The sequence below is a fragment of the Chelmon rostratus genome, chromosome 9, assembly GCF_017976325.1.
Source record: "Chelmon rostratus isolate fCheRos1 chromosome 9, fCheRos1.pri, whole genome shotgun sequence".
Lineage (NCBI taxonomy): Eukaryota > Metazoa > Chordata > Actinopteri > Chaetodontiformes > Chaetodontidae > Chelmon > Chelmon rostratus.
This window is the reverse complement of record NC_055666.1, coordinates 25,362,080-25,376,184: the sequence shown is the minus strand read 5'-3', so window position 1 is coordinate 25,376,184 and position 14,105 is coordinate 25,362,080. Positions and strand designations below refer to the sequence as shown.

Below are 14,105 nucleotides of genomic sequence, written 5' to 3'. Positions count from 1 at the left end.
GTTTAGGTGAGGGAGGTGTGTTGTTCAGCCCAGTGCAGTCAGTGAAGATGAAGAAGTGAAGACCTCTCACTCTGTTCCTGTTACAAGAAATACATCACCAGTCGGAGGAGAGCACATTATTCGATATTGCATGGATGTTTTTACACAAAATCGGGCAACAGGTATAGGTGTGTTTTCTACTCCTAATGAAGTGCAAACGCTGAAAGAGGACATGAAAAACGAGAAGAAACACAAAGACTGCTGGTAAAGATGGAGAACACAGCACCAGATCCAAACATACATGTGCAATAATTGTTGTCCTGTATATCGTTCAAATGTCCAATATGGCATCAGTATGCACTAATGTTTGGTAGACTTTCAAATGGGACACAAATATTTTACCAGGCCGTGGCACAGGTTTGTTTAGTAATCAGTAACCACTCAGATGATCAAAACCACCTGGGAGAAAGACAAATATCCAAATCTCAGAGAAATTATGGGAGAGCACGCTGAGGCATATTCACATTAGAACTACATCAGAATAGCAGGTGTCATTTGTCAAATATGATTGTAACCGACAGTGATTTATGATCCCTGAGTCACTGCACACCACTTGCTTCAGGATATGATGCTTTAATAAGTCTTTTAATTCACTGTTTTCCTTCATCTTATTTCATTGTAGCTCACGAAAATTACCTGTCCAGGACTGACCTCTGCAGATCAGGATGGCCGAATAGTCTGGATTAACTGTTCAGTTCAGCAAAGTCCTCACAGAAAGTTATGTCTGTATTGCATTAACTGACTGCAGAACTGTGGAACAGTAATTGCGATAAAGGCTGGTCACATCATTACTCTTCATTCATTTACAGTGGTGAAATGTAGCTAAGTATATTTACTCAAGTACTGTGCTTAAGCACAGATTTGAGGTACTTTGTTCTCCTTGAATATTTCCATATTATAAAACTTTATACTTCCACTCGACTACATCTCACAGGCAGATGTTGTATTTTTTACTCCACTACATTTTTCTGACTGCTTTAGTTACCAGTTAGTTTTCAGATTTAAATTTTTCATACCTTTCTTGTCCAGTGAAAGCCACGTACCACCTAATGTGTTGATTCTGAATGTGCATGTTTCTAGTTGCATGTTCCTGCATGGGTTGATTAAATAATCCTACCTCTTAAAACAAACTATTAAATCAATGCAGTATAAATTAAATGCATTGTCAACATGTGAAAACAGGGCTGTTTTTCTGAGCTCATGAAAACCTAGAAACATATGATGATCTTATAGAATATGATGCATTGCATCTAGATTAAACCAGCCTAACTAACAGTATATAAAGGGATTAAAATGAGCTCAATATTAATATTATTATTGATCTACAGCAGTAAAATGCAACATACACATTGATGCCGCTGGAACATTAATCCACAAACATCAGATATTTAACAATAAAACACTGACAGGGAACATTTTACAGCACAATGAGTACTTTTACTTTTAATACTTTACATAAATGTTGCTAGTCATACTTATATACTGTGTTTTGAGTGCAGGACTATTACTTGTAGTGTCGTATTTTCACAATGTTAAACTCTCACTATTGGCAGTTGAAAAGCAGCAGTTGTACAAACTGCCTGCAGGTTAATACATAATTTCAATCAGAGTCTGTGATTATCTGCACACCTGTTTTTTGAGTAATTACCTCACTGGGGAGTGCACTGGAGTCCAGCACACAGGCTGTTGATCAGTTACAAAGGCCACTACCTGGAGGTGAGGAGGCCCACAAACTGTTCAGGGCTAGGCGCTGATGGACAAGCTAGTGAGACACTGTTCAGACGTTGAGAGGACTACATTTATTGTGTCATTCCTGACATTTTGTAGTCCGTATGGTCAATACTGAGGGGCATCTGTTTTAGCGACAGAGTGGTTCATCCTGCTCGCAGAGGATCTTTGGTACAGTACGACACACCCGGCGGCTGACCCGAAACATGAAGGCGTGTTTGCGGACTTTTTCCGGCAGCTGAGCTGATTTCCAGGCGTCAATTTATGAGATAGAACAACTTAACAGTCCACCAAAAGACAACACAGTGGATTTACAGCTTGTATTGTAAAGGATTTGGCTATGATTGAACCGACCCAGTGACCGTAAACATAAACTTTGCAATGACTCGAGTGTTTGTACAGTGTCAGCTAACGTTACTAGCATAACTAGCTTAACCGGTAAACTCGCCGACATCGTAAATACTAATGGAGGATGGTGAGAAATCCTTCTCCGACGTTCAGGCTGTTTCCTCTAATGTTCCGAGGACACCAAACACCGAACTGAAGAAACTGCTGGTTTTTAAAGTTTACAAGAGGAGGTGGTTCGTCCTGCTGGTGTTGTGTCTGTTAAACTGCTCCAACGCAACGGTGAGTTAACCGGCAGAGTATGTTTAGCGAAAGTTGGTGAAGTTAGCTAGCTAAGAACAAAGTTAAGATCTGTTCCCCAGAGCCGACACCAAAGTCGTCTGCTTGCCTCAAAAATTGACAGCTGCCATTAAATAAATATAAACCCATTTAAATTAACTGTTTTTATGGCAGAAAACAACCAGAAACAAGATAAGGAACACTAAAAGTTAATAGTATGGAAGCTCATTTATGCCAAAAAACTCCAAAACAAAACAGTGGTGGAAGAAGTACTCACATCCTTTACTCACCTGCTGGTTAAAGCGCATCAATATTAGCATTGAGGTGTGCTGCAATTACCAAATGTAAAAGTAGTCATCACGCAGAATGGCTATAATATACATATTTTATTATCAGAGGATTATGCATTAATGTGTCAGCATCACTAATGTTGCAGCTTGTAAAGGTTGAGCTAATTCTAATCATTTTATGTACTGCTTAGAAAGATTACCAGTAAAATAAATATATGCGAAGAAAACTCAACATAAGTGGCTTTTTTTTTCTGAGGTGGACCCTACATCCCTAGATGAACTCCCATTAGATTGTGTAGGTCAGGCATGTCCAAACTATTCCATAAAGGGCCGTGTGGCTGCAGGTTTTTGTTCCAACCAGTCAAAGGTCATCTAATTATCAGCTGAAGACTGAGATCAGCTGATTGAATGAGTCCAGCCTGGTGTACTCCTCCTTGGTTGGAAAGAAAACCAGCAGCCAAACGGCCCTTTATGGAATGCAAGGTGTAGGTTGAAATGTGTTCTTCAACAGAAATCTCTGTTTTAATCGTGCATTCTGTTGTATTAATATTATAATATGAACATTTGAGTCACACCTTTACCTCTTTATGCACTGGCCTGTGTTGCCACATTTTACACATAAGGAAATAGTAGCTGCAACTGTAACTACTTCCTTTAGTTGACTGCTTGTTGTCCTTCACTTGGATAGCTGTAATTCTGTGACCTTTTCCTTGAGTTAAATAGCAGATGAGGTAGTGAACAGTGCAGGTGGATGACATGTGTTTGCCCTTTATGTTTGGTGGAACTTGATATAATTCCCTGGAGATGTTGTCATTGTAAAGCACAGTGTGCCTGGAGGCAAGTGTGCCCCTCTCAGTCGTGCAAACTGAGCGTCCCCCTCACCTCTTTCCAGCTCCCATGGGACTCATCCTCTCAATGGGAGCTATTGTTTCCATGGGGCTGGTGTTCCCACTCACAAAGGATGCTCAGCTGGCAGAGAGTCATTCACGGTGTGGCAAATAACAGCTGATGTGCCAGTTAGACATCAGTCTGTCTGACATTAGCAGCATACTGAGGGTGTGATTGACAAAAACCTGTGGTGTGCTGTTGATTTTTGTCTTGTAAATTGCACCATGTAAGGATATTATTTTAGGATGAGATTTTAGAATCATACTAACTTTCTGTGTTAGTTTTCAATCGCAGGAAGTGTCTTGGTAATGTGGAAAGACTTCTAAAACTGCACACAGAATGTGCAACACCACATTTTTCATTTGAAGGAAATAAAATAAAACTCTGGAGGTGGAGAAATGCCAATTAAGCTACTTATCATCAGGGTTGGGTATCAAACACCAATACTTTTTGGTTATCACCCAAATAGAGAGTAATGAAACTGTCAAATACCAAAAGCTGCCATTGAATGCTTGATTGCAAATTTTTTTGATGAGTTATTTCCTGATTTGCTAATAATAATTTGGCAGATTTTACACAGTATTTTGTTGAGGCAGGCATTGAATGGTTGCTTTGTATTATTAAATTGTAATTAAAATGTGACACATTTGAAAAGTTTGGTTTGGTTTTACTTTTATTTCATTAAAAAACTTATGTAGAAAAACGTGGTTTATATTCATCAATGTGAGATTTTGATCAGTACTGAAACTCTTTTGTTTTATTGTGGCTTGTACCAATGATACCCAGCCTCTCTTTCCATGGCGTTACGTTTCTGGGAATGTACGCCTGACACCAAATACCTTTTTTGTAACCTTTTCTTTGGTTGATCTATCATCATTTACTTATCATTTTATGGACAATCAATATGCCCATTGGTCACTTATTTGTACTTTAACGAAAATATTGGTCAAAAATTAAAAATGATCATGATAACCACAATCAAAATAATCCCCATTCTCTTTTGCTGTTATAAGGTTAATCCATTTCTGTGTGGGTTAGCCTGTATCCAATACATTATGTTGATATATAATAAGGCTTGAGTGATACTGGATCTTTGTGGCAGATTCTGATTTTGGTTTTTGGAAGTTTAAAATGAACCGGCAGTGATGTATCGGCCGGAAAGAAGTGTCACACACTCTGGCTCCATGTGCATTTCTGTGTTATTCAGATGATGTTTTGGCCCTCAGGCCTTCTTGAAGACCAACAAATGCATAACGTAGACAACAATGTTCAAAGAGACCCTGTAGATTAGTTTTGTTTTTTTATTATTGTGACCAAGATACACACTTTTTATAGTGTTGTTAATGATCTCAAACCTAGTCTGGTCTGTCTGTCCTGCAATTTCTTCTTACTTCTCTGCTGCTTATGTCTGTCTGAAGCATCATCAGACAGTCAAACAACTGATCAGAGATCTGTACACCAACCCAGCTGCATGACTTTACGTTACAGAGATTTGTACTGGTGCTGCCTCATCCTGGCCTCAGTGTTTAGTTTACAGGTTAGATTCACTCTGTTCAGTCACTTTGTGTATCAGCCGTGCATGCTGCATTTTCCTCTACATATACTTTTGTTATTGTTTTGCTTGTAATTCTTCCGACTAGTGTATGAGAAGATCTTGCCCATTCAGTTTCATCTTTAAGCCCCCATCACATTTTGGTGTCCTTGACCCTGTTATAAGATTTATGGCTGTAGTGTTGTAACCTGGATGCTGGGTCGCTGCCTTTGCACAAAACAAATCTGATTATTTGGAAAAGTCAGATTATGGCTGTAATTTGGGGAATGTCAGGATTTTTGTAGGCTCTATAGTGAGAAAGAGCACAACGTTTTTCATTGTAGTGTAAATGTGAGTTTAACAAATAGTTCACTGTTAAGCAGTAAAAACTCCAATGATTTAGGCATTTCAAAAATTGTTCTTTATCTTACATACAAGGGACGCACTGCAAATAATAATGTCATTTTATTCCTCTGCCCTGCTGCCATAGAGATCTTTGTGTCATGTATATGCACACAAACACTGAACACCCACTTGTGACGATACATGACCAAGAAATCAAGTTTCTCCTGTAGAAGTGGAGCTGTGTTAATAACAGAAACCAGGACTCTTGTTTACATGGTGTTTCAGAGATAAGGTTACGACAGCACGCAGACAGTAACCTCAGTGATCACATTGTGAGAGCAGGCATCTCTTCTCTTCAACAGATAAAGATTTCAGTTTTGAATAAATCTCTTCACATATCTTCCCAGATATGGCTGACCTTTGCACCAGTCGCGGACCAGTCTGCCCAGTATCTGAAGGTCAGTCTGGAGGAAGTCAACTGGTTGTCACTGGTCTACATGGTTGTGGCCATACCGCTGAGCTTTGGGACCACATGGATGCTGGACACCTTCGGGCTACGGATCACGGTATAAAGCATCACCAGGGGCTGTGTGTAATTTGCTTGATGCAGTGTAATGGGCTTATGTGTGGCACTCTACTGTTTCTTTTGTTTTTTTACTGGGCGAGATCTGTCTTTAGTAACACAGTTACACTGAGAGCCAATTCAAACTGTGGCATGTGGGGTTTGTTGTTTGTAACAATAACACAAAGCTGTAACCAAATGGCAAGTTATTTTAAGAGTGTGGCGTTAAGAAACAGTCAACATACAAGTCGAGAAGATATTAATAGTCTGATGAAACGCTCACAAACGCTCTTTCCGTTTGCTGTAACCACGGCTCTCTCCTGGGGAGGATCCCCTCTGCACTGGAAATGATGTTAGGACAAAGGAGGAATAGGGTGTGGATCACTTTTTGAATCTGATGCAGCATTTTAACCTTCTGCCTTCCATCTTGACTTTGCAGCTGATTCTGGGATCCTGGTTGAACATGTTAGGAGCAGTGGTGCGCTTCTGTGGGTCACCGCCGTCCCCGAGTTTTACAATCCTGTACCCTGTAGTGATGCTGGGCCAGACCCTCGGTGCCCTGGCTCAGCCCCTCATCATTTTCACCCCCACAAAGCTGGCAGCTCTCTGGTTCCCTGACCACCAGCGTGCCACAGCTAACATGATCGCCTCTATGTGTGAGTGCTTTGCTGTTCATTACTGAGTGCTGGGTGTGTGAAGGTTTTGGGAGTGTAACATGGGAACTGAAGATGGTGGAAATCATCAGAAATCCTTTTCCTCATGTCATGTTGGCCCAGTTTTTGTGCTCTGTGTAACAAATAGGAACTGAGTCAGTTTCAGCACGTGCTGTAAAGTGCAGGGAAGCACTTACATTTTTACATGTCAGCAAACTTTTAATGTGCACACAGCAAAGGAAGTGAAGGCTGAATCCAGAGATAAATAACCAGTGCAAAACAAATCGCTTTAATTTGAATGTTTACATGTAAAGATGAGAGTAATATGATTTCTTGAAGAAACAGTTTTCAAATAGTCCATGTCGTCATCAACACTTTGAAAACAGCTTAAGAACTGGGGCGACTGAAACAGGGAACAGAAAGTGTAGTAGGGCTGCACTGATTCTTAACAAAGGACAGAAACCAGAATAACACCCAATAACACTTCTCTTTTCTCTCCTCAGCCAATCCCCTGGGCCTCCTCCTCGCTAACATCATCTCTCCCATGGTGGTTGAAACATCTACACAGATCCCAGCTCTGGTAGGTGGAACTCAGGAAGAGTCTGTCACGGCAGGAGCTAAACCTAATTATTAAAATCAGGCGTCCTGGACGATGAGTGGTTTGTGGCACATAACAGATAACTTGAATCTTACGGGTGGTCTTTGAGACATAGAAACCCCTGTCTCCTCCCCCATGTTTCCTCTCACTGTCTAATGTGAACTGTCCAATAAAGGCAAAACTTTCAAAATATCTAAAAATCTGCTGGCTTTGAATTGGAGGATTTCCTCAGACCACTGTGGAAGCAGGGACTACAGAAAACTCCAACAGCTGAACTCTGGAGTGTCTGTGCCTCTGGCCACCTCACCTGCTAACGATGATAAATCGTCTTTGATTGAAGGTGCTAACATCCATTTATCATCACATTATGTGTGTTTCTTCCCTCCTCCAGCTGATTGCTTATGCGGTCCCGGCATGCTTCATCTGTTTCCTAGCAACAGTGGGGATACGGAGCAGCACCCCCCCCACGCCGCCATCGGCCAGTGCCGAGTCCTCCAGCTCCGAGCCGTTCGTACAGGGGCTCAAACTGGTAAGGACACGGGAGGTGGAAAACACGAACATGCAGGTGGACTGCAGCATGGTACATGTGTACGCTTTAGAATACAGATTGACAAATGTGGAGTCCTTTCTGCAGCTTGTCTGACCAGTGAGACAGACTATTAAAACACAAACTCAGACTTAAAGCTGCATCAAGCAGATTTGGCCTCTATTAGTTAATTACCTTCAACATTGTCACCAAGGGGAACTTTGTCCTGCAGCCAGGTGAAGCACACACAGACAGGAACATAGATAATGCTCTTTCATTCAGAAGCAAGGATGGAGCGAGGTTCACCACTTCGTGAACACATGATTGTATGAAGGATGTTACTGCATCGAACACTTCAGAAAACGGTTGTCAGCAAACACAGTTCTTTGTAGATGACTGTGTTCTGTTTTTACTTATGTTTTAAACAGTTTGCCAACTTTTTTGCAATCGGGGTTGTTTTTATTTTCACTTCTGTTGCTCAGTTTATGTTGCGTGGTGCGTGCTGATACTTTCGGTGCGACCTTATTTTAAATCCTTTTGCCTGTTTCCTCTGCAGTTACTGAAGAACAAAGCCTACCTCGTCCTGCTGCTGTGCTTCGGTTCAGGCATGGCTGTTTTCACCTGCTTCTCCGCACTGCTGGAGCAGATCCTGTGTGTGCAAGGATACACCAATGTAAGTACACCGCAGGAAAAGACGCCATACTGATTTCCATGGGGAACAATTGGGCATTAATTGGACCAATTAGTATCAAATGAGAAATAAGAGGAACACAGATGGCGTATTTAATAGTGAATGTGAGTGGATTCACACACAGTGCTGAGTTAGTGGGGTCAGTTATTGGTATTGACAGTACAAAGTGATCTTAAGTGACTGAGGATACTGAATAACCTTTAAAATCTCATCACTGCAGGACTTTGCTGGCATCTGTGGCGCTCTCTTCATCGTGTTTGGCATCGTGGGCGCCGGCGCTCTTGGTCTTTATGTCGACAAGACCAAGAAGTTCATCGAAGCCACAAAGATCAACATGAGCTTCACCGCCCTCACGTGCATCGCCTTCGCAGTGGTGAGAACGCCAGACCAGAATCATTTAAAGCTCCGCAGCTGTTTGTGTTTCCAGTTTATTTACGGGAGAGCCTCCTTCCAGTGATTTAACAGGGCCGATGGAGCAGGAGAACCACAGGTGGAGTTTGAGATGGATATTAGTTCATTTACTAATTTCTTCAAATATTAAGTTTACTGCGAAGGCGATGATGTGCCTTCATCATCATCGGATTCGTAGTATATGAGCTGGACCTGTAGATGCTTACCAGTAATAGTTTTTGTTCAGGCTTCTGATAGGCCAACGTGGCTTTAGGGTTAGGGTTATATCGCCACCTCTAGACAGCACTCAGTTTCATATGGAGAGAGAGATTTTTTTGAAATGGTGCTTGTGTAGACTGATTTTTCTTTTTTCTTTTTTTTTTTTGGAGAATGGAGATAAAAAACCCATTTAAAGAAATCCGTGTGTCTGCGTTGACAAGGCAGTAATTTAAAGTAAGTTAGTACTGTCACATGAGCTTAAGAACATGCCTTTCAAATCTTACTTTTGATGAGTGTAAAACTACAGAAGTAAACATTTAGAATATCATCTGCTGCTCCCGAAAGAAAAAAAACCCTCTGAAGTTAAATATTACAGGAAGATTGCAGCTCACAGAAGCTGCTCGCAGGCCGACGTTATCGACTTCTTTTCCCTGGCAGAAATTTAGAGTGCATTTATTTACGTGCACGTCTGCAGTGTGAGGCAGAAGCTGATGGGGTAGAATAAGAACCGCCGAAGTGTTTGATGTGCAAACACTTTAAAGATGGCTGCTGTTCATCAACGTGTTTTGACACTTACTTTATTTCACCGTTATGAATGCAGCCGCTCAATAGAGAACAGTATAAATAAAATCAGTATGAGAGGTCATCCAGAGGACACCAACATAAAGAAAAGGTCTGCTATGGTCAGAATCCTGGATTTATACTCAGCAGAGGAAGCACTTTATGAGTGAAGACATTTCATCAGGACCTACAGGGATATTTAAATATTCCTCCACGTAGTCAAGGTTCAGCATTGGAGGTGGGATTTATTGTCATTCTCTCCCTGTACAGCACTCAGTATTCAGGAGAATAAAACTGCATCCATTCAGTGTTCTGCTGAACAATCAGGAATCAAAACAAGAGTCAATCAAAAGAAGAAGAAGTACTGATGTACACTAATTTAGATTCATTTATACATTTATGTGGATGTTATTGGAAGGAAAGGTACACAGAGCACTTCTTAATGAAGCTTGACATTTGACGCTCATCATTTTGTTCCAGAGATGTTTTTCCTGCCCTGTTGATATTCAGAGCTTTTCTACGACCTGCTCTCCTCCTCTCAGGTGTCTCTGATGCAGCAGCAGAAAGCCGCCGTGGCCGCCGCCTGCTCTCTGTTTGGCTTTTTCGGTTTCTCCATCTACCCGGTGGCCATGGAGCTGTCTGTGGAGTGTTCGTACCCCGTCGGAGAAGCCACGTCGGCCGGACTCATCTTTGTATCGGGGTACTACAGTCTGAGCACAACATCCAGTACACACAGTATACAGAAAGTTATAGACCGAACAGGTGAATAATGAAAATAAATAGGCACCACAGTCCCAGCGGGTAAGAAAGAACAGAAATGCTGTGTGTGGTGCAGATGGTGTTGTATAAATGTTAAATATTCAGAATGGACACTGATCAGTTCCTGGACCTCGTCGTGGTGTTTGATCTAAACTCATGTTTCCTTGTGATCTTTTCCAGACAGGTTCAGTCTGTTCTCTACATGATCCTCCTTCAGGCTTTGACCAAACCGCTCACAGAGTCTCCTGTGTCGACCTGTGGGGACGCCGTCCTGAGCTGGAGGGGTAGGTCATGTGATGTTAAACCACGGCGAGCGTCTAACAAAGGCAGCCTCATTGAGCGAGAGCTGCGTGTGTGCAGTTCCCTGACCTCAGATCAGAGATTTAATACCCTCTGAGATTACCCTCAGAGGGTGTTGAAATAAAAAATATTTTAAGGTGCATAAGGAAACTTTGCACGAGTTCCTCAAAATGCAGGAAGTTTCCAGTTGTGTACGTTCACCTCATAGTGTTGTGTTGTTGAGCAGTTGTTCACATGTGAGTGTCGGCCTGTTTAATATGTCAACGTTTGAATTAGTAATAGTGACACTGGTGTCGCAGCTGTACTGTCAAGTTTCCACGAAAAGTTTTGAGCTGTTTGATTTGGTCCATTTAACCTTTTTTTCATCTTTATACATTTAATGTAAAGATTAAAAAAAACAAGAACTTCAGATAAGAACTACAAGACGACGTCGTTGAGTCGCAACATTTCCAATATTTTATTTATAACAACATTATAGAATGTAGAAATGATTTGTCTGAGGAGATGAACTGTATACGTTCGTTTTTGTTTTATTTAGATTATTTTGACACCACACAGCCCCCTCATATAAGCACACACACACACTCACACAGTCAGTCAGTGTGTTTTCATTATTGCAGCATATGTACATACCAGTGTTTTCAGAATCAAACATTTACTCACATTAAAGCTGTAACCTGAGGCTGCTGAGGATGTAGACTTCCTGGGACCTGGAGTTCGACTTTAACGCGGACGTTTCTCGCCCTCAGTGCCCGTGCTGGTGATGGCAGGACTGTGCAGTTTCTTCACATGCTGCTTCGTGATCTTCTTCCACACACGATACAGACGGCTGGAGGCCGAGGAAGAAGCGACTTACAGGCGGAGCAGCTGCTCGACGAACGCCGAGCACGCTCCGACTGCGGACACGTGAACCTGCTGGAGGCTCGTGACGACAGAGACGGAGGGAATTATGGGTGTGATCACACCTGCAGGTTGTTTTCATGACCTCAGATTCATGCGTAAAATTGATTCGATTTTTTTCTACGGTATTGGGGCCTTTTTTTGGTACGTCAGGTTGGGACATTCCAAAGCATCATTCCAAAAATGGAGAATCTATTCTTGTAATGCATTGAAAGATTGTATACTTTTACACTAAAAAGTAGTTTGTAGGGAGGAGATTCGTGTGTTGTTTTGTAGCCCTGAGTGGCCAGAAAATCCCAGTTAGCTGGGGAAGCAGTTCGCTTAACATTCCTACACTGATCGAGTGTATTTCAGTGATTTTTGCATTCTCTCTTGGTTTTGAGAAAAGTACATTTTCTACAAAACTTAAATAAAGACAAACCAAAAACAATCCGTTGGAGCACATGACCGAGGTATCCACCATCCTTCAGTACGCTGAATCTGCCTGCTTCAGGATTTCTTTCAGCCCTCACAGAAGCAAACTCATGAAGTGATGTACGAGCTGCGTCATGTTCTCGTCTGTTTTCTGCCACTGAAGAACAGCAGAGTCTTTTTGGACTTTACTCCATGTACAGAGAGCTGTAACTACAGAAAAGGTGAAGTTTAAAGTTTTCCAGCTCAAACGTAAGCTAGATGTAATGCCTTGTTTTTACACTGATTACTTTTAAACATAGATATGAACTAAAACTGCCTAAAGCGAAGATGGCAGCGACTTCTGCTCAGCTGGGCTGGTTACCTTTCAGCAGGTCTAGTTCAGCTGGTTTTATTCTCTGTGGCTGGATTCAGCTTCTGCATTAAGCTCTCAAATGCAGCAAACTGCTCGGGAGAGAAGTACATTTAGCTTTATTGGCTAGCTGCGATGATCTCTCCAGCTGCCTTGAACTGGATCTGGCTCTCGCTTCGACAGTTTGCTTTTTAGATGTCCTCTTTATAATGACTAATTTCTAAATAATTTACATGTTAAAGGAAATGTCTAAGTCAGACCTGGTCTTGACTGTTTTCACTACTCTAATGCAGTTTGGCTTGATAGGACAGTTTTGTCGCATCATCACTGGCACATGTGTCTCCTGTTGTACTAAAACCACTATAAAAGATGCTGAATAAAACGTAATAACTCCACATGTTTATCAGCTTGTCTGCAGGTCTCTGGAAACTGAATTTATGGATTTCAGGCCCGACCACCTGGAATTGAAACTAAGCTGTTTCCTGTCAACAACTGTGTCAGTAATACTGTGGTACCGCTAATCATCCTCTGAAGTGTGTCATTGTGTTGTGGAGACAAATGCTCTTAATAACAGCACTGAATTAATTGTTACTGCCTTAAATTTGTGAAAATGCTTCCAGCTGAAGGACTGCAGGCGTGGATCGACGGGTCTGAAGCTTGTGAGGCCTTCTGGAGACGAATGTGGGTTGTGTGCAATTCAATAAAATCATTCCTGAATGTGTAACTGTCAAACTGGTGGATCTGATGCAAATAAAGACTCTGTAGATGGTAAGAAAGGCACATCTGTACACCATGTTTATCAGTGTGTTATACTTATTAACACTTAATTCTCCCTTGTTTTGTGTTTTCCAAAGATTTGATGTTAGATTTAGAGAGTTGATGAACCTTAATCATGTAAACTGTCGACAGAGGACGTGTGTGATTTCACCTCCAATGTTTTTAGATTTGATCATCTGTAACAGACGCACACATCTGGAACGGGAACAGAAAGTTCTTTCTCACTTCAAGGTCAAGTGCACAATAATGGTAGTTTCTGCAAAGTTTTCTGTCTTAATGCCTTAAAATATCAATAAAAATGTATTGAAGTATTCAGCACCGTCTCCCTATGTTTAATTCTTGCACTGTATGTGTGTGTTTGTCTTTTGTCTTGTTTAGACCACCATGAGATACTGAAACTAGAAAATTACTCTTTGACACTTCTGTTAGCTGTTCATGTGGCCACTTCCAGGGAGAAGCTTCAGCAAACTGACCGCCACCTGTATGGAAGTTACTACGATAAGAAGACCACCACGGGTCTGACTGTCACAAGAAAAATGATCAGATATAATTTCAGTAATTATTCTGTCAGGAAAAAATAAAACTTTAGCTGGTTCAAGCTTTAAAATGTTAAACTGCTGAGAGAGAAATTTGAAGCTAAAACTTTGTTCTGTTAATTCTAAAAGGAATATGAGATTATTATCAGCATGTTGGACTAAACAATCTGAAACAGCAACTCCATAACAATACAAAACAACAGCTTTGACTTGTCTGAGGTTTCACTGCCGTTCTTTTACAGTGAATTCAGCTCGTGAGTAACGTAGCCTATCGTGCTCTATCCATGAACGAGCACCACCAGTGGGAAGGTCACCCATGGTGCCTGAAGGGATATCTTAACACATTTTTTGGATTATCTGGATTCCTCCATCTATTTTCAGAGAATCTGCATCATCAGATCATGACAAAGCAAACAGGAGGTAGA

At 41.4% G+C, this 14,105-nt stretch overlaps 1 protein-coding gene across 1 annotated transcript; it reads left to right on the top strand.

The window, feature by feature from the left end:
- Positions 1-1,973: 1,973 nt before the first annotated feature.
- slc49a3 (solute carrier family 49 member 3) lies at positions 1,974-13,450 on the top strand. Its single transcript, XM_041944075.1, has 10 exons — positions 1,974-2,394; positions 5,853-6,011; positions 6,447-6,663; positions 7,164-7,240; positions 7,650-7,787; positions 8,341-8,457; positions 8,696-8,848; positions 10,188-10,345; positions 10,585-10,688; positions 11,454-13,450. Exons 1-10 carry the CDS (start codon positions 2,233-2,235, stop codon positions 11,612-11,614), a joined length of 1,446 nt encoding a protein of 481 aa, XP_041800009.1. The 5' UTR covers positions 1,974-2,232; the 3' UTR covers positions 11,615-13,450.
- Positions 13,451-14,105: the final 655 nt, after the last annotated feature.

What these genes read in the sequence shown, in the direction of transcription:
- slc49a3 (XM_041944075.1), top strand. Translation starts at nt 2,233, where the DNA reads ATGGAGGATGGTGAGAAATCCTTCTCCGACGTTCAGGCTGTTTCCTCT. An exon ending in TAACATGATCGCCTCTATGT is followed by an intron (nt 6,664 to 7,163) that starts GTGAGTGCTTTG and finishes TTCTCTCCTCAG; the next exon opens with CCAATCCCCTGGGCCTCCTC. An exon ending in GGACTCATCTTTGTATCGGG is followed by an intron (nt 10,346 to 10,584) that starts GTACTACAGTCT and finishes GATCTTTTCCAG; the next exon opens with ACAGGTTCAGTCTGTTCTCT.